The sequence below is a fragment of the Sminthopsis crassicaudata genome, chromosome 5, assembly GCF_048593235.1.
Source record: "Sminthopsis crassicaudata isolate SCR6 chromosome 5, ASM4859323v1, whole genome shotgun sequence".
NCBI lineage: Eukaryota > Metazoa > Chordata > Mammalia > Dasyuromorphia > Dasyuridae > Sminthopsis > Sminthopsis crassicaudata.
In genome coordinates, this window is record NC_133621.1 from 21,305,021 (window position 1) to 21,330,666 (window position 25,646).

General features: G+C 38.1%; 1 protein-coding gene and 1 non-coding gene across 3 annotated transcripts in view; both read right to left on the reverse strand.

Moving 5' to 3' along the window:
• The window catches only part of RBMS3 (RNA binding motif single stranded interacting protein 3), a 1,412,069-nt gene that overhangs the window by 4,542 nt on the left and 1,381,881 nt on the right, over positions 1–25,646 (reverse strand). The window contains exons 16-17 of one of the 2 annotated variants that reach the window (XR_012482314.1): positions 10,227–10,307; positions 5,945–6,072 (exon numbers count right to left, since the gene is read on the reverse strand). Coding sequence is in view for 1 of the 2 variants with exons in the window: in XM_074267882.1 (XP_074123983.1) it covers positions 5,941–6,072; positions 10,227–10,307 (213 nt within the window). In the remaining variant the exon portion in view is untranslated. Of the gene's footprint in view, positions 1–5,940; positions 6,073–10,226; positions 10,308–25,646 lie in introns of those variants that run through there. The other variant, XM_074267882.1, reaches the window with a different exon arrangement.
• Positions 104–234, reverse strand: LOC141545259 (U6atac minor spliceosomal RNA). Its single transcript, XR_012482945.1, has one exon. It is a non-coding gene; the product is annotated as a U6atac minor spliceosomal RNA (small nuclear RNA).

Below are 25,646 nucleotides of genomic sequence, written 5' to 3' on the forward strand. Positions count from 1 at the left end.
GAAATTTCTAGTTTTGTTTGTTTGTTTGTTTGTTTTCTACCTGGTTCCTTTTAAAGAGGATCCAAGTTAAACCAATTTTGGAAGCATTTAATTATGATATTTTTTAAAATGTTAATTTTATTTTTTTAAACATGGTTAGATCCCACAGAGCCTTAACTTTATGTATTGTAAAGACCACTAGGATCTCTTCAATCCTCAAGGGGAGTGCTAACCTTCTTTCCTTTCATACAACATTTCTGGAGTCATTTGAATAAGAATTTTAACATGAAGTTGGCTACCCAGGAGTGTTCTGCTTATCAGAAAATGCCACATTAAGGAATAGTTAAGCCTTAGCTCTTGGGCACATGTCTACATACACCTTCAAAGGCATAAATTTAGTACTTATCAGCAGATACTTGTGTTATCCACCCAATTCAGGACAGCTCTGGACATACAGTAGATGTTTAATCAAGTTTTTGTTAGCTGATGGAATGTGGTCTACTCTATGGAAATGACAGGCAGACAAAACCAATTTCCCTAATAATACGATTGCCTACACAATGACCAAATCCATCATCTATGTGCTGTTTACTCATCAGAGTTTAGGTTGGGAACATGAGATGCTAATATAGATATAATATCTATAATATATAATATAATATATATCTATAATAATAGATATTCCTGGCCTGACTTTTGTGAGTCTAGTTGTAATTAAGAGTGGCTGTTATCACCTTTGTCTGTAGCTCAGGTTTAGGATTAATATATGTGGAGAAGTACATTTGCCTCTGTTTAGAACTTTTGTTAGATTTGGTTTTCAGGGATCTTTGAAGTATCTGTAAACCACTTTTGGATGATATAGTACACTCATACTCCCATGGCAAGATCATCCAAAGGATCATAGCTCCATGAATCCTTAATAGTTCAATTTTATTTTGAATTTATAGCCCTAGGACCTAGAGTCCAGTGCCTTGACATGAAAAAAAAAAAAAAAAAGAAAAAAAAAAAAACAAACCTTGCACTATGATTCTACTAGTATAATAATTAATAACAATAGTAATATTTATACAGCACTTTATGTATTAGAAAGCATTATTTGATTCTCACAGCAACCCCAGGAGACAGGTGTTCTCATTATGCCCATTTTATAGGTGAAGAAACTGAGTCTGAGAAAGATTAAATGATTTTCCCATGGTCATATAGCTAGTAAGTATATCAGATTCTCGTAATTCCAACACTATTTTCATGTCATCCAGATGCTTTGGTTGACTTTTTCCTTTATTATCTTTTATTTCTACCAGTTGATATGTGGCCAAGTGCCTTATGGGAGCTCAAGAAAAACTAAAATCTCCATTTCCATAACAGCATCAAAGAGAGTAGAAATGTCATTATTATTATTTATTAGAAGCAGCACCAGCACTACTATCACCACCATATCACCATCATCCTTATTAATAAAAAATGACAAAGCATATATTATGTGTATACACACACGCACATTAGATCTGTGGATGCTCACAATAACCCCCTGAAAGCTACTCTCCATATTTACCTCATTATTCAACACCCCCTGCTGCCTGCAGGTTCACATCATGCTTTGCTAAGATATCTCTGACTGTGGGAGCAAATCAGATATTTTTAGGGATGTTATTGCGTGCTAAACAAAAATTGGCAGAAGCCCCATATATTAACTTAATAGCAGTCCAGTAAATGTGTTTTTTTTCTCTTATTCGATGATCCACAATGACTCAGAAGACACTGATTTCCCCAGCACATTAGGTGTACTGTTTTCTGTACAATGCATATTTATGAACAAGGTTGGAGCTTCTTTCAGGTTTTATAACCTGCCACAAATCTTTGCAATAATCCTTTCCCATCACTTTACATTGAAAAGGACCTCCTTGCTACATGGCAACAAATGCGTGGAACTAAGTGGTGGAGGCTTGCATTTACACGGTTCCTTCCTGCCATTTTAAGTGGGGAGGAAAGGTGGTTAGATATTTAACCGAGCTGAAGCTATTCCTGTCCCAACTCTGTCCATTCTGCCTGTGAAATTGCTTATTTGCATAATGCAAGTAGCTTGAATTGATGTGAAGAAGGAAAAGAGGACATCTGTACATTCAAAATTATTAGTATCTAAACATGTAGCATCCAAAGCCTTTCAAATGCTCTTCTCTGGGATATATGGGTGGATGTGGGAGTGACTCTGCCAGCAAAGGATTAGCCTTAGCCCATCCTCCCAAGCTGGCCTGGGCCATTTTATTCTTCTTCCGTCTTCTCCAGTAGCAGTATGTTGTAATGGATGGAATAGAGGGAACGTGGGTTCAATCATGTTCTGCATCTGGGGCAGTCATATTTCCTTTCAGTTTTCCAGGTGACTCTAAGCTTCAAAGTTAAGACTCTGAGCTCCAGAAGAGGGGCTGCTTCTGCACTGAGAGAGGGAATTTCCTTTTGGGGAGGCCCCTTCATTGATGAAATCACCAAGAAGGCCAGAGGGAGGAAAAAAGGCAGCTAATTGCTTCCAGAAGGGTTTTAATCAGTAATTTCCTGGAATTGCAAAATAGCTGAGGAAGAACTGAGGATTCACAGAACCAATATCTCAAAGTGAGGCCAAAATTGGGAGGCAGGTGTGAGTGTTCTTCCATACACAAAAGTCAATAGGTTATTTTTAATTTCTTGGTGACAAGTCTCCAGAAATAGTTTAGAAAAAAGTTCAGGAAGAGTATCAAAACAAAGGATGCTCTTCTTGCCTAGAGAGGACATTCTGAGACTGAAGGAATGCCCTCAGCCACGACCTAATATGTCCTTTGATGGAGGTAACTTATCTTTTCTATAACCTTCATTTTGAATTTAGATTCTTCCTTCCTTGCCATAAAGGGAAAAATGAAACCAGCTATTTTTTTTTTTTTTTTCTGGGATGGGTTCTGGAAGGATTTCAAGTCCTGATAGTTTTCTTTGCCCAAAACTGACAGAAAAAACAACAACATGGTTCTAATCATGTTGCTTACCTCTTCGGTGATAGTCCACAAATGATTACCCTCCATGAACTTAAAATCAGCTTGGGGGGGGTCCTTTCTCTCTCTCTCTCTCTCTCTCTCTCTCTCTCTCTCTCTCTCTCTCTCTCTCTCTCTCTCTCTCTCTCTCTCTCTCTTTCCTTTCTTTCTTTTTCTTTTTTTTTTTTTTTTTTTTTTTTTTTTGATCTCCTGTTCCCCTCTTAATCAAGGGCTTAGAGCCCTTTGTTCAGATAGACCAGGGATTAGAAATAGATCAGGATAATTCATTTCAAGATCTATTTTAAACTTCAATTTCAAAGAAAGAGTGCCATTGCCAGGAGGTTCCGGTGTGTGTCATCCTTCAGAAATGTCCCAGGGGGCATCCGCTGGCACATTGCAAGATCTTCCCCAGTACATCCTGTGCAGGGTGCACAGTGGCCAAATAGAACCTCCTCTGAAATCAGAACACCAGCTTTGCAACATGGTACATATTAAAAGACTGGGCTGAAGCTATCCATTCCACAGGGAAAATTCAGCATCGACTAACTGGTTCTCTTCACAACAAAAGAGAATTAGCTTACATGGGCCATCTGTGAACTTTGTCAGCAAACTGTTGTAGATAAAGGGTTAATGTGATGGGACCCAGGCCTTGATTATACTCAGATCAATAAATCCCTCAGAAATGAAACTTTATTTTCTTTGTCTTTTTTAAAAATAAAATCTTCTGAGTAGCTTTTGTTTTTACATTGTCTTAATTTTCTTGTGTTCTTTTAGTCTAGCACCATCTCATACAACAAAGAATTTTTCAAAACTACAATTTCTTTTAAAAAATAAACAATCTGAGCCTGAGCATAGAGGGAATTAGAGGAAGGTCTTAACTCATCAACAATAGGTTGGTACTGCTGAAGACTGAGGCCAAGGCAATAATGAATCGATTATACCATGAAGTCTCCCAAGTTTTGAGGTCTGGGTAATTATCAATAGAGGATCATAGACTCTCAGAGCCGGAAAGGATCCTGAGAGCCATTTAGCCCAACCCGTATCTGAACTAATGTTCCCTCTGCCTTGTACCCAAGAAGTGATCATCCATTCTTTGCCAGAAGCTCTCCAGAGAGGGGGAACTTATTACTTTCACCTACTACTCAAATGAAATAAGACAATATTTTAGAGGCAGATCAATGGTGAGTGCAATGGAGAGAATGAGCTAGACCTGAAGTCCAATTTTAACTTTAAATGCTCCCTAGTCATGTGATCCTGTATATATCACAAAAGCCTATCAGTCTCAGTTTCTTCATCTGTAAAATGGTGATGATAATTATCTCCTAAGACCTACCTCCTAAGGTGGTTGTAAGGATGAATGAGAAAACTTTTAGAGGCATCTAGGTGACAGAATATAGAACTTGGAGTTCAAATGCTAAATCACTACATCTTGTAAAGGGCAGGAACTCTGTAGGATTGATTTAATCCTACAACAAAGTGTTAATTCAGTGGAATTGATAAGATAATGGTTATCTAGTTTAGCATGTGAGTTCTCTAATTCAGTATGACTGATTTAATCTTACAACAAATAATGGTTCCCTAGTGATATAAGGACTGGTTTATACTAGGTATACTGTAATGATGTCATTGTAATAGAGTATATAAACTGGGGATAAACATGTAGACTAAAGAATCATCTTAATTCTACTGTGTAAATACCCTGTTATAAGATTGAACCAATCATACTGAGTTCCTGTCCTTTACAACATCTCTATGAGGTAAAATTTTTGTCATTTGTAAAACTAGTCAATGGGTCTACCAATCCTCCAATGTGGCTTTTGCTGTCTCCTTTAGCTCTAGGTCAATAATTTTCTCTCACCTGCCTCAACAAACCTAAAAATCTCAATTTATGCAAAGACAGGCACCAGTGCTATGTCTCCAGCACCATTCCACAAGAGGCTCTTCCGGGTCAAAGACAAGTCTTCACTCACCTTGTCAGAAGGGAAAGGAAGGAACGCTTTGCTTAGAGGGGCAGGAGAGTTCACATCCTGAACAGTTATCTAGACTCTTTCTCTAATATGTCATCCAATTTCCAAGTAATGTCATTGTTGCCTCTTGTATAAGCACATACTCTCGGTTAGTAGAAAATAGACTTTGCAATATTTTCTCATTCTCCTGCAAATGATGCAGAATTGGCTTTTCCACTTTACATGGTGGTAGCTGTTTGGGGAATGTCATTTTCTCATAGATGGGAATTGAATATATGTGAGGAGTCTGGCCTGCTATTAATTTTTCTTATTGGATGCTTGACATTTTGCCTTTGAACTCTGCTCCAACAGAGTCAAGCACCTTATCCTTGTTTGAGGATTTGGTAGCTTAATAATAATGATATAATATGATAATTGCTACCATATCATACAATAATAACCTATATTCATTTGGATTAAGGAGTTACCTTCTGGATTATAAAATATGGATATCTCACTGTATCCTCACCACAATTCAGTTCGTCCTAATTCTACATTCAACTCTATTTGAACTCAGGTCTTTCTAACTCCAAGTTCGATATTCTACCATCTAGATGCATTCAAAAGTTCTTTCTCCATTTATCCCAGGGGTCCTTAACCTGAAATCCGGGAAGTTACACATGCTTCCAAAATGGTGATAAGCATATTTCAATATAGTTGGTTTCCTTTGCAATCACTTGCATTTTATGTATTTATCATTTGGGCAATTCTTTTAGCTTTTGTTAGTATAATTTCCATTGGTACAGTGGCTGAAGGAGCTAGATTTGGAGTCATCAAGTCTTGCACTTTATTCTAACACTTTCTAGATAGGTGACCAGGGACAACACCCTTAATTTCTCTGATCTTTCTTTTCTCTCATCTGTAAAATGGGGATGATACCTCTTATCCCTATGGTGAGAATAAAGTAAGATATACCCATGTTTCCTGAGATGGGAAAACACCAGCCCTCCTCCCCTCACTACTTACTTAGACTGTTGGTAGGAATACGCAGGCGTATGTTCACTGGACGTTTCCACCGCTATCTGCTGTTGTTGGGCACTGGCTTCCTGTGATGAAGGTGCAACTGTTTGGGGAGAGGTATCAGCAACAACACCCTAGAGGAGCAAACACAAAGGTCTCACAGGTTTTAACCATGATGACAGGGGGGTTAACCCAGGATCCCACAATCTCAGGATGTGAAACTCCTTCTGCTCTTTGGTCAGAGTAGTCTAGTCCTTCTATGATCAACAGCAGGAGCTGACAGGGAACAGCCAGGCAGCAAAAAATCCAGCCTTCAGGTGGGTATCTGGACCAGGAGCACTGGCATTCACGCCAGCTGGGCCCTTCACCCCAGATACTCTCTCTCCTTGGGCAGAAAGGCAACCAACCCCTTCCGAATGTTGAAACATTTGAGGGCTATCTGCCCTGAACAAGAGATTAATGATCATAAGTTCAGGAAGAACTCATGTCAGCCAGTATTCTGGGCTCTTCTCGCATTTTACTGTTTTAGAGGGTAGAATCACATGAAAAACTCTGGATGTTCCACTTTAATGCACTGAATGAAGGCTTTCTTTGAAAAAATAGACACAAATAACTTTTCTCCTTCATCTAAATTATTTTAATGTTTTTCCATATTTTCTGAAGGCTTCAGCAATTGTTTACATTTATTTTCTGTTTATAAAATATGTGCACACATCTTTATAAAATACCATATACACATTCACATATATATTTATATACACATATGTATTTATATACATATTTATATCCATGTTTCTATGCATATATGTAGATCCAGGCATATCCGTGTGTTCTCTTTGGATATATAGATATTCAGACAGAGACATGGATAATTAATTGGTAAGATAGAGAGATAGATAGATAGATGGATGGGTGGATGGATGAAGAGATAGATGAATGAATGATAGGTAGCTGGTAGGTAGGTAGATAACTACATAGATACATAGATAAACAGACAGATGGACAGATAAATGGATGGATAGACAAAGAGACAGACAGACAGACAGATAGATAGAAAGATAGATAGATAGATAGATAGATAGATAGATAGACAGACAGACAGACAAACAGATGAATGGACAGACCTAGGCCTTGATCTGCAATTTCATTAGTTTAGGGATCTGACAATGTGAAACTCCTTCCAATGTAAATAGACAGGGACTCCTCTGCAATTTATTTTTAAGGAAATCCATAGGGGAGTGAGATTAAATGATTTGTATAGGCTTTACAATTGTTATGTGTTCAAGATGGGATTTAAACCCATCTTTTCCAGTCTTCAAGGCAGGCTCTCCACTCATCATATTATAATGCCTTTTATGATACATATAACATAAGCCTAAGCTTATATAGATTTATTTATATATATTATATTTATATTTATATTCAATGCAGCAATACACAATGCATGTCTGTCTATCTATCTATCTATCTATCTATGTGTGTGTGTGTGTATACATAGTTATATGATCAAATAAATATATCTATGCATATACACATATGCTGTATCTCTAATCCTTTTCCTTTTTCTTGACCCTCCAGATCGTTGCAGCCTTCTTTAATCCAGATGAATTGTATAACCTCCTTTCATGTGTCCTCCCTGGGGCTGGCTGATAACATGGATGTCTCTCCATGCAGTCCTGGGAGAGATGTTGCCTACTGAGCTAACACTGACCCAGCAGAGGGAGCCCCAGATCCCCTCTTTGACAAGCCCAGAGCCCCATGTAAACCGGACTGGAAGGTTTGTCCTTGCTCACGCAAGTATGAAAAACATTTGTTTTTAAAACGGCCTTCCATGGCACCAGGCTGCCCATGTGTTCGTTCTCTTTCGGGACACATATGTAAGTGCACATTCTCATGAAGAAGATGCCTGTTGGCCCCCCAGTGAAAGCACAGCTGAAGCCCCCTTTCCTCTCTGCCAGGAGGTGCCTACACCGGCTATGGAGATCGTGTCCTGCGACTGATTACATAAGTCATACTTGGAAGTTTATCTTACACTTGTGATGCACAAAAAGGAATAGCAGAGCCTTGTCCTTATGGAAAGAACGCGGCATTGGAGGTTGGAGGATCTCCCTTTGAATCCTACATCTGTTACCACCCATGTGACCCTGGGCCTGTGACTTCATTTCTCTGGGCCTCAGTCTGCTCATCTGAAAAATTAGGGAGCTGGACTAGATGGCTTCTAAGTCCCTTCCAACTTGAGCTCTGGCCTTAAACTTCCTACAATCGCCCCCAAATCTCAGTCCATGATCCTTTTGTAAAAGTCTGCAATCTTGTCTTCAGGCAAAGGTGCAGATGGATAAGTGATGAAGATCTTTTAATGTGTATGGGTTTGTTTAGCTTTGGATATTCGGTTTTTGAAGAATCTTCCCATCTTCTGTGTTTTCTTGGCAAGTGAAAACAGCCCATTCAAATATATCCCTCACCCAAGTCAGAAAATTTTGACCACTAAATTTGCTTCCTAACTTTTCCTGCTCCTTTCCCCAATACTGAAGTCAATCTCTGTGGCTAAAAGGACTCCTCAGTGCTCCCCTCAAAGTCACAAATGTGACTTAGGTGTTAGTACCTATCATTGAGTGCTAGCACTTACTTGACCTCCACAAAAATAGAAGCCTAGCTGAAGGAAAAGTATTTCAACCTTAGGGTCATTATGACAACAAGGTAACAGGAAGGGAAAAATGGTAACGGTGGGAAAAGGAGAGGTAGAAGCAGAGAGAACACAAAGGGCCCAGTCTTAAAGCCAAGCAAGCAAGCCTGGAATGCTCTGCTTCCACATTAATGCCTTTCTGAATACCCAGTATCATTAGAACTCAGCTTAAGCACCACATAGGAGCCTTTATTAACTCCCTGGGTGCTAGCGTTCTCTCCAAAACATTAAAATTAGAAATATTCAATATTTACTTATATGTGTATATGATATGCTCACCTCTTTCAGGGCAGGAATTGTTTCTTTTTTTTGTCTTTTTACTCTATAGTCCAGCACAATGTCTGGCACATTCTAAATAAATAAATATTAATGAATACCTAAACTCGATCACATTTTGTCTTCAGGTTCTATTAAGATCAAAGGATGATTCTAGATCATCATTTTTCATTTTTCTAACCAACTTCTTTACCCTTTTATCTCCTCCATTTGCCTATCTATGAATTTACTTATGCATCTATATCTATCATCTATATAGCTGCCTATAACTCTAGTTACCTTTTTCTTTTTCTGTCTTACCTTTCCTCTGTCTCTCTCTTTATTCTTTCCTTCCTCCCTCCCTGCCTTCCTTTCTTCCCTCCTTCCTTCTCTCCTTCCTTCCATCCCTCATTCCCTCCTTCCATCCCTCCTCCCCTCCTTCCTCCCTCCCTCCTTTCCTTTCTTCCCTCTTTCCTTCTCTACTTCCTTCCATCTCTCCTCCCCTCCTTCCTCCCTCCCTCCCTTCCTTTCTACCCTCCTTCCTTCTCTCCTTCCTTCCATCCCTCATTCCCTCCTTCCATCCCTCCTCCCCTCCTTCCTCCCTCCCTTCCTTCCTTTCTTCTTTCCTCCCTTCTCTCTTTCTCTCTGTACAGAAATAAACACATGGACCTCTGTATTTCTTCATGAACTCAGAAATACACAGCCATCTCTATACAGGGGTAATGATCAGTATCACCACATGCTAGGATTGTTATTGCTGTGAGCCATCAGAAGGAGCCAGTCATTACATTGGGGTGACTCAGACCAAAATGGGGAAGAAAGAAAAAAAGAGACAGAGGCTTTCTGAAGGATGACCAGGCCATCAGCACCCTTTCTCATGCAAAGACAAGGGAAGGGATTTGTCTGTGTCCTTTGCCCAAAGTAACAGTTCAAAGCTCAATCTCTGGTAGAAGCCAACAGTTCTATTGACTGTTGGGTGCATATTTGAAGCTTTTAGGTGATGGGAGAGTAGAGATTGTGCTTCTGGGGCTCCTTCTCCCTCCCACAAAGAAGGAAAAAAAGACCACCCCCCCAAACTAAGAGACACCAAACGCTCACTAAGACCTTCAACTTGAGCATGTTATTTCACACACAAAGCAAACCCATAGCTGCGTTGAGGATGGTAAGACTGACTTCTCAAGACAAAACTCATTGCCAACATTAGCAGCCATGCTCATCTGCATCCAATGATTCCTCCATGTGCTGGGGAATAAGTTGCATGGGATAGCATTGGGCTACCAGACATGGTTTCCCCCACCCCCCAAGAAACCTCCCCCTTAATTCTCCCTGGAACAACCAAAGCAAACTTACTTCTATAGGGACGGCTGTTGGAGGCACAGGAGTGTACTGGGGAATGTAGGTCCCTTGCATAGGTGCAGCCGCAGTCATATACTAGAGGGAATCACAGGTAAATCCACGTGAGTGTTTTGTATGCAAAGCAGAGAATAAGTCAGACAATGATCTATTACCCGTCAGCCACGGTACAATGTCTTATTAATTTCAGAATCGTATTTTGACAAAGAACAAAGAACAGACAGCACAAGACACCCCGCCCTAAAGGGGTCCTGCCTGGGAATGTTGGCATCCAAAACAAGAAAGGATCAGAGTGGTTAATTAAAAACACTTAGAGATAAACCCCAAACACCCACCTCTTTAGGTTAGTTCTCATCCCCACAGAAGCAAGAGGTTCAACAATAGAGCATTAGCCTTTGGAAATATTCTCTTTAATGGAGACATAGAATTTGTAGCCAACTGTTTTGTCAAATAATCATTCAAGTGGCCATTCTGCTTTCCATTTTAGAAAACGGTTCTCTGATAGAATTCTATTATTGCCATTTTCCAGATGGGCGAAGTCAACAAGCATTTATTATGTGCCTACGAGGTGCCATGCAATGTGGGAGAAAATGATTTTCTTAAGGATGCAAATCTAAAAAGTATCAAAGCAGAGATTTGAATCGAAGTCTTCAAATCCATCGGTTTTTATTATACTTGGATTGTGAAAATTTTATCAGACCTGATTATCTATGGCATAGGACTTATCATCAGGAAAACCAGGAATCAAATCCTGCCTCAGATACTTGACCAGGCTAATCACTTAACCTCTGTCTGCCTCAGTTTCTTCAGCTGTAAAATGAGGATCATAATAGTGAGGATCAAAAATAATAGTGAATAAATAAACTTTGCAAATTTTAAAGTGCTATATAATTGTTAGCTACTACCTGTTCATTTCTTGTATTCATCTATTTATTGGATTCCTTTATACTATAAATTCTTGGAGGAAAAGAAAAAAAAAAATTGGCCTTTCTTTGTATCTAATGTTTACTACAGTGGCTAGCACACAACAGGCAATTAATAAATGTTTGTTTGTTGACTGATATTCAATAAGGTATAAAAGTATCAGTTTATATTAGGTGACTTGAAAGGAGGACTGAACCTGTGTTCAAATCTTGTTTTAAACCTTAGCTGTGTGATTCTGAGCAAGTCATAGACTGACCAATAAAATGGGGGGGGGGTAATAAAAGTATTTACAGCATCGAGCAGTTGTGGGGATTAATAAAATGATGCATATAAAGTGTAAAGTATTATGTGAATATGAATTCTATTTTGAGAATGCCAGATGCATTCATTATAATTATTCCTAGTTCTAGACGTCGAACAATCGAGTAGGCATTTGCTTTATTTTGCTCTCTTTTCTTCTGTTGTTAAACAGGTAGCATGTTTCTGAAATTTGACTGACAGGAGAGCTTTAGGACCAGAATTTATTCATATAAATAAACTTCACAATATATACAAGTTTGTGAGGAGTTTTGTGGAAAGTTACAAGGTCTACCATTATTTATTCAGTTTCGTTTACTGAATGCAAATATTAGGATATTACATAAATACACACTCAGTATCTAAAACACGGTCACAGATCTTGGTTTTATTATCTAAGATGCATACTCAAGAAAGGAAGGCAACTGATCTATGAAGGTTTAAATTTTTAAATTTATTCTTAACGATGGCTAAATGTGTAAGCCAAGAATTTCTGCCCTGGATAAAAATAGCCATCAGCCTCCTATGGGGTACTCAATTTGAGGCTAGGAATAGAAAAATAAATGCCTAAGTTAGCTGTTGTTCTTTGTATGGCTGAGCCACATATCTTTAGCCATATTTCTTATCTTCTTTGTCCTGATCCTCCTTTGGATCTCATAGAGTAAATTATTGTGGCAATTCTCCAATTGTCATTGTGTATTTAAGCTATGTATGTTGGTGCCTTGTCACCCTAGGACATGGTAAGCATTTTCAGGGGAGAGATGATATCTCACCTAAACCTAGAACAGTGTTTTGTACACAGTAGGCACACAATAAATGTTTTCTGAAAGAACAAATGCATGGTAAGTGAATATCCTTTATGGAAAGACTTGGTGAGGAGCCTGCCTGCAGTCAGCCACTGAGCAGAGCACAGGGTGCCGCTCACACCAATGAGGTGTGAGCATCATATGGTTACCTCTGGGTTTACATAAATCAACCCGGTTAAAAAAGGCAGCCTGTCTGAATGAGGCATATCCCACCTACCTACACCATTTTCTTAAGAGTTCTACCTGCCACTTCTCAGGAGGATTTCAGAGTCATTGACACATATCTGATTTCCACCTAAGGAAGGGTAGTGTAGTTGAAAGAAAGTCAGATTTGGAATCAGAGTATCTGGGTTCACATTCTGGTTTGCCACTTACTCTCTGTGTGACTTTGGGCCAATTGATTTACCTTTCTGGGTCTCAGTTTCCTCCTTTGTAAAGTGAAGGATGTGACCTGGATACAATCAAGGTCCATTTCATTCATTTTATTTTTGTCTTTTTTTTTTTATATCACTGAACATAATGCCTGACATGTAGCTACTGCAAATAGATGCTGGCTCATTCACTCTTTCAGGTCTAGGGTCAAAGTGCTTTATACTATGAAGGAAGAGAAAGAGAAAGAGAAGGGGAGAAGATTAGTGAGGAAAGGAGAAAATGGAATTCTGTCCCAGTTCAGTGGATATTGCTATAGCTTATAAGGTGCCTTATTAACATAAATGCATGTTGGGAAGATCCCAAGGTCATAAGATCATAGTTAGAAAGGAGGTCAGATGTCATCCAATTTAGATTCCTCTGACAGGGAAGGAAACAGAGGTTCAGGAAGGTAAAGTGGTCTCATTACACAATCATATATTTGGATCCGGAAGGCAGATCTAAGTCCAAATAAATGAAGATACTAAGATTCAAAGGAAGGGAATGCTTTCTCAAAATCACAAGATAATGACAATGATGATAAAAATAAGAATTGTTAACATTTATACAGCACTTTTAGATCTGCAAAACACTTTCAATATCTTCTTTGGTCCTTACTACAACTCTTTAAGGTTGATGTTATTATTGTCCTAATTTTAAAGATGAGGAAACTGAGGCAGAGAGAAGCTAAATGACTTGCCTGAGGTCAAACAAGTAGCAGACACTGGAGGCAAGATTTGAATTCAGGTAAGTCCAGTGGTCTGTTGACTGTGCATCTAGAAAGAGTCAAAGCTGGGATTTGAACCCAAGTTCCCTGAAGGACATTATCCACTGGAAAACAGTGGGTCTCCTACTTCTGAGCTACATGTTGATGATGATTTCTTTCCCACACATTCTGTTTGGCCTTCACGCCCAGACTCTCCAGAATTCTTCTAAGAGGCCCACCCTATGTGCTTGTTTTCTACTTCTAGTGCACTCTGACTCATGGAGCTAATAGGGATATTATGGTTCAGAATGAATTCAGCTCATACTTGGCTCCACACAAATTGAGTTGTCTCGTTTCCTCCTTCTGGCTGACTTGCTGAGGCCACATAAGACCCAAAGGACAGAGTTCTGGCCAGGCTGGAGAAGCCTGATTGGAAACAGAAGGATCTCTTTTTCTCAAGGTGCCTGAACATATTATCTAAGGGTAATATCATATAAAGTTTGGGGAACTAGGAGGCCCTTTCTTTGGATAAAACCTCATAATAAACACTTTAGAGGAGACTTGTAGAAAGACATAGACAAGAAAACCAGATGATGAGAAGTCATGGACAGATTATTATGGGGGTGTGGGGATGTGGGGGTACAGGGATGTGGGGGTGTCTATAGAGAGGTTATTGGAATCTTGGATCTGCCCGGTAATTCCAGTAAATTTTCATAAGAGGCAGCCTAAAACTATGAGGCAATAAGCTCACCCATGAGTAATTTTAGCTTGTAGCCTTGGGCCGTTCCTCACAAATAATTCCAAACTTTCCCTGAGTATATGTGGTCTGATCCCAAAGAAATGGCAGCCAGCCTTAATATTGTTGGTAAAAAGGACTATCAATGTTTGAATGTGCATCTACTATCTATCTATCCATCAATCAATCCACCATCTATTTATCTATCTAACTAATCTATCTGCCTATCTTGTTGATTCACTCATTTATTTATTCATTTGTTTATCGATTAGAAATATTCATTTATTTATTATCAAGAGCCACATATATCAAAACGTTAGAATGGAGATTCTTAACTTTGTTTGTTTGTTTGTTTGTTTAAAGGACTCTTTGTCAGTTTGGCAAAACCTGTGAACCGCATCTCAGAATATTTTTAAATGTGGGAAATAAAATATGTGGATTAGAATGGAAACCAATTAGACCAAAAACAGTTGTCTAAATATTAAATATTAAAGAAATAAATATTAAGATGTTCCATATTCTTAGATTAAGAACCATTGATTACTAGAAGGATTCTAGAGTTTAAAAGTCTGTTTTTTAAACTTTTTTGGGTTTAGAAAAAAATCTTTGAAAATCCTAATCAGAATAATATATTTTCCTTCTTCTGACTTCTTTAGCTGATGACATACAGGAAACAAATAATGACAAGCTTCTTTTTGATAGTGCCGGAATGATGTTGAGCATCATGGCTGATTGTGCATGGTTTGGGGATATGGTCTGCCTATTTTTTCATAGTACAGGAGTTTTCTGAAGGATTATTTTCAGGTTCCCTGAAAATACTCCAAATGCTGTCTCATGTTCCAAGAAGTCTAGACATTGAATTGCTAATACAGTTATGTGAGGACAGAAAAAAAGGTATATGACTTGAGGTAAATTATTTTCCCCAGGTTGACCAATTTTATTTTATTTTTAAAGGAGAATGGAATTGGAAAAGGAAAGAGAAGGAAAAGTGAATGGGAAAAGGAAAATAGAAGACAAAGAAAGATTATCTCTTTGCAAAGTTCTTGATTTGTGTAATGAAAACAATATAAATATAGTAGAGGGAAGGAGGAGAAAAAACACAAAGATATTGGGAGAAGAGATGTGGAGGAGAAGTTAAATAATATGGAGAAAATAAGGAGTCTTAGAGAATTAGGAAGAGAGGGTACAGAGGGCACAGGGAAGAGAGAGGACAATGAGAAAAAGTCTTTGTTTCTCAAAGGAACAGAAAAAAGTACTCTTTGGTATTCAGATAAGATAGTCTTTTGATTCACATGTAGTCTATTCTCCTGTTCTATTATGTAGAGGCTTTATGCCAATTACCCTCTTTTCATGACTAAATTAATTTATCAAATGACATGATCTTGTCTTTAAAGCAGGAAAAAGTGAGATTTGGAGAGTTGGGGGAGACAAGATAAGATTTTCACCAAGAATGTTCTGTTGTTTGCTAAAAGCTAATATGGTAGGTAGTGGGCTTCCTTGGGGTGTTCCAAATGAGAGAAATGAGAATCCTACTCCACTCTGCCCCCGGCTTGTCATCTCAGGAGAATCATGTTCAGTTGTGGGCACCATGTTTTAGGAAGGCTCTTGAAAAGCTCTAAGTGTCATTCACTTGTTTAGAGTCAATAGATTTTTCTTGGTGCTCATCCTTCATGACCTTTCTTTAGCATATGATATTGTTGACTTCTCCTGACCCTTACCAAACCTGGATATTCTCACTTCCCTGGATTTTCATGTTTTTGTTTACTCCTTTCCTCTCAACTGCTGGGTCTCTTATTCTCAGAATCTATGGTTGGATGCCCAACTGTGAATGTACATCTAGATTCTGTAATATGCCTTTTCCTTTTCTTTCCCTATTTCCTTTCTCAGTAATTTCTAAAAAATCTCATGGGTTCAGCAATTTTTTTTTGATGCCATGATGTCTATATTAAGTTTTAGTCTCTCCCTACTGAGTGTCAGTCTTTAAACTGCTTAGAAGACCTCTCTAAAGGACATCTGGTGCTTCAAACTCAGCATATTCAAGTCAGTTCATTTTTGTCTGCCAAATCTATCTCTTTTTCAAACTGACCTACTGCTTTTATGGGAAATACTAGCCTTCTAATCACCAGGTTCTAAATTTGATGGACATCCTTGATGACTCACTCTTCCTTACTGCATACATCTGATCAGTTGCTAATTCTTTCTGCTTTAATGATATGTCCCCTTTCTTCATTGATTATAATTATCCTAGGTTAGGTCTGGCCTTGATAACCTTTGGATTTTTCCATCAGGATTTGATTTTGTGAATTTTTCTAGGTCTGTTAAGAGGTATTTGTAGACAGAAGCTCATTGTATTGCTTTCTAAAACTCAATCATCTTAGCTTTGCCTACTTTTTTTGGCAAGGGATAGACTATCACAATTGATGCTTGATCCTCTGTCTTCAATTCTGTCTCAATAGCAATTCATCCTATACATATCTGAAAACATGATTTTCCTAAAGTAAAGATCTGACCACGTCAATACCCTGCTGAATGTACTGGAATGATTCCAAACTGTCACTTTTTGGCATTGAAATCCTTCACAACATAGCTTTTCCTTCTTTTCCAGACTTATTGTACCTGACTCCTTCATACACTGCAATCAAACTGGGAGAGTTTGAAGTGCTTTCCCCTCTCCTCTGACTCTCAAGATCATTGATTTTCTACAAAGGATCCTTTTCAATCTCTCTAGCTCCTCCCTATAATACTTTCTTTTCCAAAATTATCTTGCATTTACATTTTCTAATAATTCTTAATATTATATATCTAGTTTTTATTCATCAATATGTGTATGTGTTGCTTTGCACAAAATAAAGTAAATTCCTTGAAGGTAGTAACTATTTCATTTTTGAATCTGTATCTCTAGTTCCATTCTTACAGATAAATGTTTTTTAACTGATTTAACCTAAAATTCACATTTATACCTATATACGTATTTTTACTATTAAAAGAAATGAAAATATCTCACTGATGGCTCACTTTTTTTCTTTGTGCCTCAAGTTATATATTGATTGGCCTATAGGTTGACCAGCCAAGAAGCTAAGAATCATTGAATCCTGGATAGTGGTAGCTGTCATCCACATTCATGTATACTTAACACCAAGCGTAGAGTCAATAAGTTCCATGGGAGAAAGTTGCCTCAGTCATCTAGATATTGTACAACTCCCAGAAAATCACTTAAACTCTTGGTGCCTCAGTTTCCTTATGTAAAATAAAGTTTTATACTAAGGTCCCTTTAAGTTCTAAATCTATGATCCTAGGATCATCTACTATTTGGGTGTCTCTAGGAATGACATTTAATCAATTAAAGTCTCCATTTCCTAATCTGCCAAGTTGGAATAGGTTGATGAAATCAGCATCTACAAATTGTTTCCTAAAAGTGGCCCTGTTTTCATTTCTGTGTTTCTCTTTCCCATGTCACCTCACACTACTACTTCACCCTGCGCTTTTTCTTCTCACTCCTTCTCTTCTGCTGTTGTTTGAAGGGTGCTCATTGTTAAGAATTAAAAAGTGTGCTGAAGAAGGGTGAGCTCTCCAGATGGAAGGTACTTCAGAAGGGAAGCAGACAAATAAATAAGATTCTCAGGTCACAATGCATCAAGAAGAGGCATTATTTTTTATTTGTCTTCTGTTTTATTGATTTATCTGAAGAGCTTTCACAAAAACCAGTCATATCTGCTAAAACTTTAAATTACAGTTTTCTTAGGTGATAGGCTACCTTCCTTCCTCCTTTCCTTACTTCATCCCTACCTCCCTACCTCCCTTCCTCCCTATCTTCTTTTTTTTTTTCCTGCTTAACTTCCTCCTTGCCTCCTCCATTCTCCATCTTTGGAAAAGAATCAATTGTAGGGGGTTTATTTATAGAGATAACTTAGATAAGCTAAGAGGCTTTCAATTTACCAGAAAACTTTATTATTCCCTAATCCGTATCCTATGTCCCCCCCAAATCAACAAATAAGCCCCAAAGCTAACAACAGTAAAGAGGGTGACATTGAAACATCACAACTCATGTTGAGAGTGAGCTCAGACCCTGGGGCCCCTTGTGCTGTCTACTGCATTCCCCTACAGAGGGCTTCCTTCCAGCATTCTTGACCCCGGATGCTGGGAGCATTACTAGGAAGCAGACTATAATCTCAAAGGGGTCAAATGCTGAGAGAACTCTTCAAAATGTTCCTGAAACAGAGATAAAGTTCTGGAAGAGTCCACAGATTTAATCTCCCTCCCAATCTCCCCTTTTTAAGTCAAGAGAAATTTTGGGAGAGAATGTAACCTGTTTAATCACTTAAACTATTTATTCTTAGGGATTATGCCAAGAAGAAGAAAAGAAGAGGAGAGACAGAGAGGGAAGAGAAGAGAGCATGCTAAGTGAGGGAGGAAGAAATTGGTCCAAAGTTAAAAAAGGCAATGGTTACATTAACGAGTTAACTTTACAATTAAAATAATAAAGAGTTAACAATAGAAATGAAACAAAAAGCTAACTGCTCCACTCTCATTATAGAAGGTTACAGCTCACATATACACTCATAACAAAACTGTTCTGTGTGGCCTCAACAGTTAGCTTTGTTGTGTTAGCACTCTGAAGTTTTTGTTTTTTCAATCCACTGTTGAGACTGTTAAATGGAAGGGTTTTATGTGAAAATGAACACATACCATATATGCAGAGCCATAACTAGGGTGGGGTGACTGGTTCTTGGTCCCAGGGCGCTGAAATTTAGAGGGCATGAGCATTTAAAAATATGAATTTTAAAGACTGTGTCACTTTGAAATTAATTATATTTATATATTAATAGCAATTATACTTTCAGCAGTACAGATAGTAGTCAGCATGAATAATTAAATAAGGTAGTTCAGCAGATAGAATTTTGGACATGAAGTCAGGAAGATCTAAATTCAAATCCAACCTCAGACAGTTCCTTGCTGTGTGACTTTAGGCAAGATACTTAATCTCAATGTCTGCCTCAATTTCCTTGTTTATAAAATGGGAATAATAATAGCACCTACCTTCCAGGGTTCTCCTAAGAATAAAATGAGATAATATTTTTAAAGTGTTTTACAAGCTACAAAGACTAAATAAATGCCAGCTCTGATGAAAATGATGATAATGGTAAGGATCCTGGAAAGTGCGTTTTTGCTTCAGTGGCAGAACACCAAGTAAATCCTTCCCTCTCTCATCACATCTCTCAGTGTAGCATCCTTGAGATAGTCTAGAATACCTATTTCCTGACAATGGGATTGTTTTTAGGGTCACAGAACCTTGAGCTGACAGGTAACTCAGAGAACATCTGGCTATAGGATCAGAGTTGAGAGTATCTTAGAGAATCAGCCAATTTAACTCCCTTACTTTACATATAAGCAAATTGTGATTATAGACATGAAATGATTTGTTCAGTGTCACAGAGGTAATAAGAAATTGAATTTGAATACAGATGCCATGATTTTGAGTCCTTTGCATGGGCCTTCCTGATGGGGCCATTTCCCGGCTGATTAAAGGGCATGGTTAGTGCTGCTTGCCCTAGGCACCTAAACTGCTAGTTAGAGCTTGGCTTTTCTGATAGAGTTATATAACCATCTCCAATTTGGTTTCTCACTGTGGCAAGGAGAAGACTGTGAGACACTGAAGGCTATATGCCCATGGGGCGTATACTCTGGCTGGTCTTATTCAAGCTGGAAAGACTCTGAGTCCATTCATCATCCCAAACCAGCCTTAGTGGGGACATATAACCACAGGAATGAAAGCACTGGTTTTTGAACTTTATAAATGACTCCACTGGAGTCTTACTCCAGTGCTTCATTTTGGTTTGGCTATGACCCCTAGGCTCTCAACCATTATATTAGAAATAATGGTTGGAGCTATAGAGTGGCAAAGGCTTTAAATGTGGGCCTGGTAATGACTGAGATAAGGATTAAGAGAATAGCTAAGTCTGAAGAAGATCAGATCCAGAAAGTTGGCCACCAGGTAATAACTTTCTCCCCCTAGTCATAGCACTTATAAACATCTTCTTAAGCAAGCAAACAAACAAAAAAACAGATGAAGGTTTGTGAACTACAGTAGGAGAAGAAGTCTCTGATAGGAAGCCAGAGTACAAAATAGGAAGAACAGTGGGACATCTGGGACATGCAAATATCTCCCTAGAGACTGCTCTTTTGAGCACATCATTTGGAGGAGCCAAAGGTAGGGTACAAAGGTTCCCTTCTTTATTGTCTTTGGGGAATTGAGGGATAAAAACCATGGAATAAAAGGATGAATGGGAGATGAAAAGGAATTGAAGGAACAGGAGAAAATTTTAAAAGAGAGGGCAGTACATGTACTTGTACTATCTCAAATGGGGTCTCATGCAGGAAGTATAGAATCATGAATGTAAGAGATCACTTAGTTCTAGCTCATCAGTATGCTAACTCAGGTCTTTCTTACTCCAGTCCCAGCATTTTATCTACTGTATAACCTACTGCCTTTATGGAGAACATGAACCCAGTTCTTGATTCCTAAGTAAGTTCTCTCTTCAGTAAGCTTCCTTGAATTCCCTTAAATCCTTTTTTTTTTTTCCTACTGTAAATATAATCCATTTCCTCTGTGTACGAGGAAATGAATACAAAGTATGGTCAGAAGTTTGTAATTTCCTATTTATGCCCATACATCCCAATTATCCATCTTGTCCCTAGGGACCTTTGTGGGATGATATATGGTACCCACAAGAGAATAAAAATGGCCAGACATCATAATTTCTAACTATACTTTTGAAATCTGATAATTTCTGTACATCTTCTCTACTAATGTCCTCTACTTCTCCAAGGGTATATCATAGTTGAGAGGTAATGTTGGGCTTTAAAAGTGATACCAATGAAAAATCAGCCACCATGTAGTCAGGCTTCATGTATATATTACTGAGGGTCATCCTAGCTAAGATGAGGATAGACTCATCTCCAGTTGGCTCACTCGGGACGGGGATGGAATAACTCTCTCTTTCTCACTCTCTTATCATCATCATTATTATTATCTCTCTCTCTGTTATCTCTTATCTAGCCATCTATAATTTATTCAATTATCTATTAATTGATTTATTCACTTATTTAAAAATTCATTCATGTCATTATATCACAGAAGCTCATTAAGATATCTACTGCACGGTTTGTTTCAGATTTGCATGGATAGACAGAGTTTCCATTCAGAAGATGGTTCCCCCAAATGAAGGCTACTTTCTGCCAAACTGTGTACTGAAAGTTCACTGCACATACCATGCTTTTTCTCCATGTCATTGTTCTGGTTATCCCTAGTGTCTGGAAAGTTATTTCTTACCATCACCCATGACACTCCTAACGTGCTTCAAGGCTGAGTTCAAATGCCACCTTCTACTGGAAGCTTTCCCTCTTTGTCCAACTTGTTAGTGCCCCCATGAATGCTTCTGTGTTCAATTTGCATATAATTTGCATTTCCATACATATGTATGATGCTCCCCTTCTCCACTAGGATGTAAGCAGTTGGGTGTTTTTGTTTTTATGCCCCCAACTCCTCCCACACTGCCTGACACAATGTATGTGTTTAGTAAACTGCCCTAAGGTCATTTAATCAATAAAAAATCTTTTATTACACATCTACCATGGGCAGGCACTTCAATTGATTTAGTTTCCCTTTTCTCATCTCTAACCATACCCATGCTACCAACCTCATGGCCCATGGTGAAGAGAGTGCTTTGGAAACTCTCAAGAGTGAGAGAAACAAGAATTCTCATGATGTGTGTTTCCACTTAAGCACAGCTAGATGTCAAACAGGAAATGAGAATCCATGTTGTTACAAGCTAATAATGACAAACAAAGGAAGTGAAATGGAAATCTGACACTGACAATGTTTACTGGAACTTTCAATGTTATAGAAACAAACAACAAAAATGTGAGGCCATTTTGTTTGGAAAGGAGGAATTCACAGATGTGGTATATGACAAGATGAAACATGTCTGAGTAATGGGGCAGCTGAACCTTGTAAACAGGAGAGCAGCTGAATTGGGACACTGCCAATATAAGAGGGAAAGGAGAGGCGCTCCAAGGGCCCATTCTTAGGAAATAAGAAAAATGAGCATTTGGACAAACTGGGCAGTGCAAAGGGTTTTGGGAGACAGATACAGAAGACCCTTTCAGGGTGGGGGGTTAGGGAAATCAAAAAAACATTTTAATTTAGAATCTGGTAAATATTGATAGATATAACCTACATAAAAAGCTCTTTTTAAAACCCTCATTAATTTTTTTTATGAGTCTCTTGAAATCCCAAAATTTGAAAATTTGCTCAAGGCCATTCTTTGGTGTCACTTCCAATAGGAAGTGGTCAATGGCCAAATTATCATATATTTACTCTCTTTTTCCTTGTCTGTGTATCCTTCAGTAGAATGCAAGAATCTTGAAGATAGAGATTTTTTGTTTGTTTGTTTTTGTGTCCTTGTATTTCTAATCTGGGTTCACAGAAGATATTTAGCAAATATTGGTTATATTGGATCAAAAGTAGCACTTCCCATCTCTCTTGGGTTTGGGATGTTTTTCATGGTCTTTGAATTCATTTTACTTGGCTTCCTTGCATCTTTTTGCCAATCTTTCATGAGTTCCCCTTCTATTAATAAGGCCATTCAAATTAAGCAGTCTTCTAAGTGAAATATTAGTTTCTTTCTCTGCACAATATAATTTTTAGGAAGGGCCTAACATAGAGGCATATTAGGTTGGTAATGTGGAGGGATTTGATGGGCTTTGCAGAAAAACCTCCTTGACAAAATTTTTCCTCAGCCTCACTTCACTATATCATACTATCTGAAATTATAATAATAATAATAACATTTATTACTATTATCATTAGTATTGAAGCTAGCATCTAGATAGGGCTTTTTTTCTCCCTGAGGCTGGGGTTAAGTGACTTGTCCAGGGTCACACAGCTAGGAAGTGTTAAGTGTCTGAGACCAGATTTGAACTCGGGTCCTCCTGAATTCAAGGCTGGTGCTCTATCACTGTGCCACTTAGCTGCCCCTAGATAGGGCTTTAAAATTTGCAACTTCTTTATATATATTATCTTATTCTCACAATCAAATTGTAAAATAGATACTGTTAGTATCTTTATTTTACAAATGAGGAAACTGAGGTGAAAAAAGATTAAATGACGTGGCTAGGTCCACACCACACAGTTAAGAAGTATCTGTGAAAATACTAAGTTACTCTTAGATATGGTACTGTTTCCAAAACTTCCTGCCCCCATTCTAGTTAAAAGGTAAATACTACTGAAGACAGCCATTATCATTGTGAACACTTCCAACATTAGTTAGTGAGATGTTGGGTGACCTAGAAGGCCCAGAGATGATGGCATCTTGAAAGGTGAGTTTTGATGAAGGAGGAGGGCAGGGTGGTTACTGACCAGCCTGAGCAGGTCTTGGTCATATAAAACCAAGGAGGGGAATAGGGAAGCAGGAAATGTTTTATTTCTGCCTGGGTATCCCTAGTACTTATCAAACTGATAAGAATATAGAAAGGGTATAAATATGATTGCTGATCTATTGATTAAGTCAAGGAGACACAGAAAGGCAGGTGGCAATGGATGAGACACTTAGCCTACTTCACAATTCTACCTAGAGCCAGACTAAAAAAATCACTGCATCTACAAATCAAATCCTTTTGGGATCCTTTGTCAATAACAACTTGTGGGTAGAAGATAAAGAACTAGCTTCTGTATAAATAAGGCAGGGGTTCAAATTCCATCTCTGATTATATATATATATATATATATATATATATATATATATATATATATATATATATATATATATATATATATGGACAGTGTGACATTCTTTGTTCTCCTCCTCCCAAGTCATTTAACCCCTCAGGTCCTGAGGCAACTCCCTGAGACTATAAATTATAGGCCAGGTGCTGATTTAGATTGGTTGAGAAAATTCTTTCAATGGGAAGTACCAAAACTATAGACAGTGAATAAGTATTCATTAAGAACTTATATGCCAGGTACTCTGCTAATGATTGGAGGAGAGAATAGACAATCATAGTACCTACTATGTTCTAGGCACTTTGTATATATTTTGTCAGTTGATCCTCACAACAATCCTGAGTGTTAGGTGAAGATGAAAAGAAAAAGGACATTTTTGCTGGTTAATGCCTATGGTTTAATTTTGAGCATATAATCGAAACAATGAAATAGAAGGGATATTTCCTTAGCTCCATGAAGGCAAGGTAAATAAATTTTCTAAACTCGCATACAGAAGGCACTTAATAAGCTGGTCTTGAATGAATGAATGAATAGAATGAATGGGAAACAACTTGGGAGGGCTCCTAGGGGAGATAAATGCTTAGAAACAAAAGTGCTTCCAAAGTCTAAATGCCATTCTTTTCTGAATCTTTTGCAAATAATCCACAACAGTCCTAATTGGCACAGGAGACACAGCAGATCTATGTACAATGTAGGGCAACTGAAGTGTGAAATGAAGGGCCCAGGAGCTAAGGGCTTTGTCTCTTGATTTCCACAAATTTAGAAATATAAACAGCAAAAACTCAGGATTAGATCCTGCCAGTAAAGAAGAGAGCCTTAACATCCAAGTGTAGTCTAATCCTCTTAGCTAGCTCTGGGCTCCAGCAGAAACTGGAAAGAGCCAATTAAACAATCTTCCTAATTATCAGAGGCTTTTTGGAATGCACCATGGAAGCCCAGTTTTGTTTTCATGACATGGATCGTTTTAATTTGTACATGATATATTGTCTTAAAACTCTATTTTTTTTAAAAGATTTTTTTTCATGACAAATTCATTAAGTATTAGGAGAAGACAAAGCTTAGCCTAGAGGAATCAAGCACAGAGGAAAATAATGGCAGAAAACCCTTTCTGTATCTGCTAACTAAAATGATAAAACCTTTATAGAGAATCCCTCTCCTCCTACCAATGGAATGCAAGCACAGGCTTTCCTTCCAGAGCTCAAAGGATCTTTGGTCTACATATGTTCCTGGAGCAGCTTACTAAACTGAGAAAGAGGAGGTGTGTGATTTATTGACATGTGGGTTCAATAGTTTTTATAATCTTGATGGCTCTTAAGGAAAGAACCCTAATTTGGGGGTCACAGGAAGCAAGTTCAAATCCTGCCTCTAATACTTATTACCTATGTGACCATGGGAAAGATATTTTATTTCTCTGGACTTCAATTTCTTCATCTGGAAATTAGGAATTAGACTAGATGGCCTTACAGATCCCTATCAGATCTAAATCTAGGATTTCATGATGAGATCATTTAATGTTCCTGGTCCTCAGCTAAGGACAATTGTAAAATAAGCAGACGGAACTATGGTTATTTTTCAGTAGTTTTTCAGTTGTGTCTGAATATTAGTGACCCCAGTTGGGATTTCCTTGGCAAAGATAATGGAATGGCTTGCCATTTCTTTCTCCACTGCATTTTATAGATAAAAGGTTAAATTCCTTGCTTAGGGACACGTGAATAATAAAATATGTATTCATGAAAATGAGTCTTTGTAATTCCAAGCC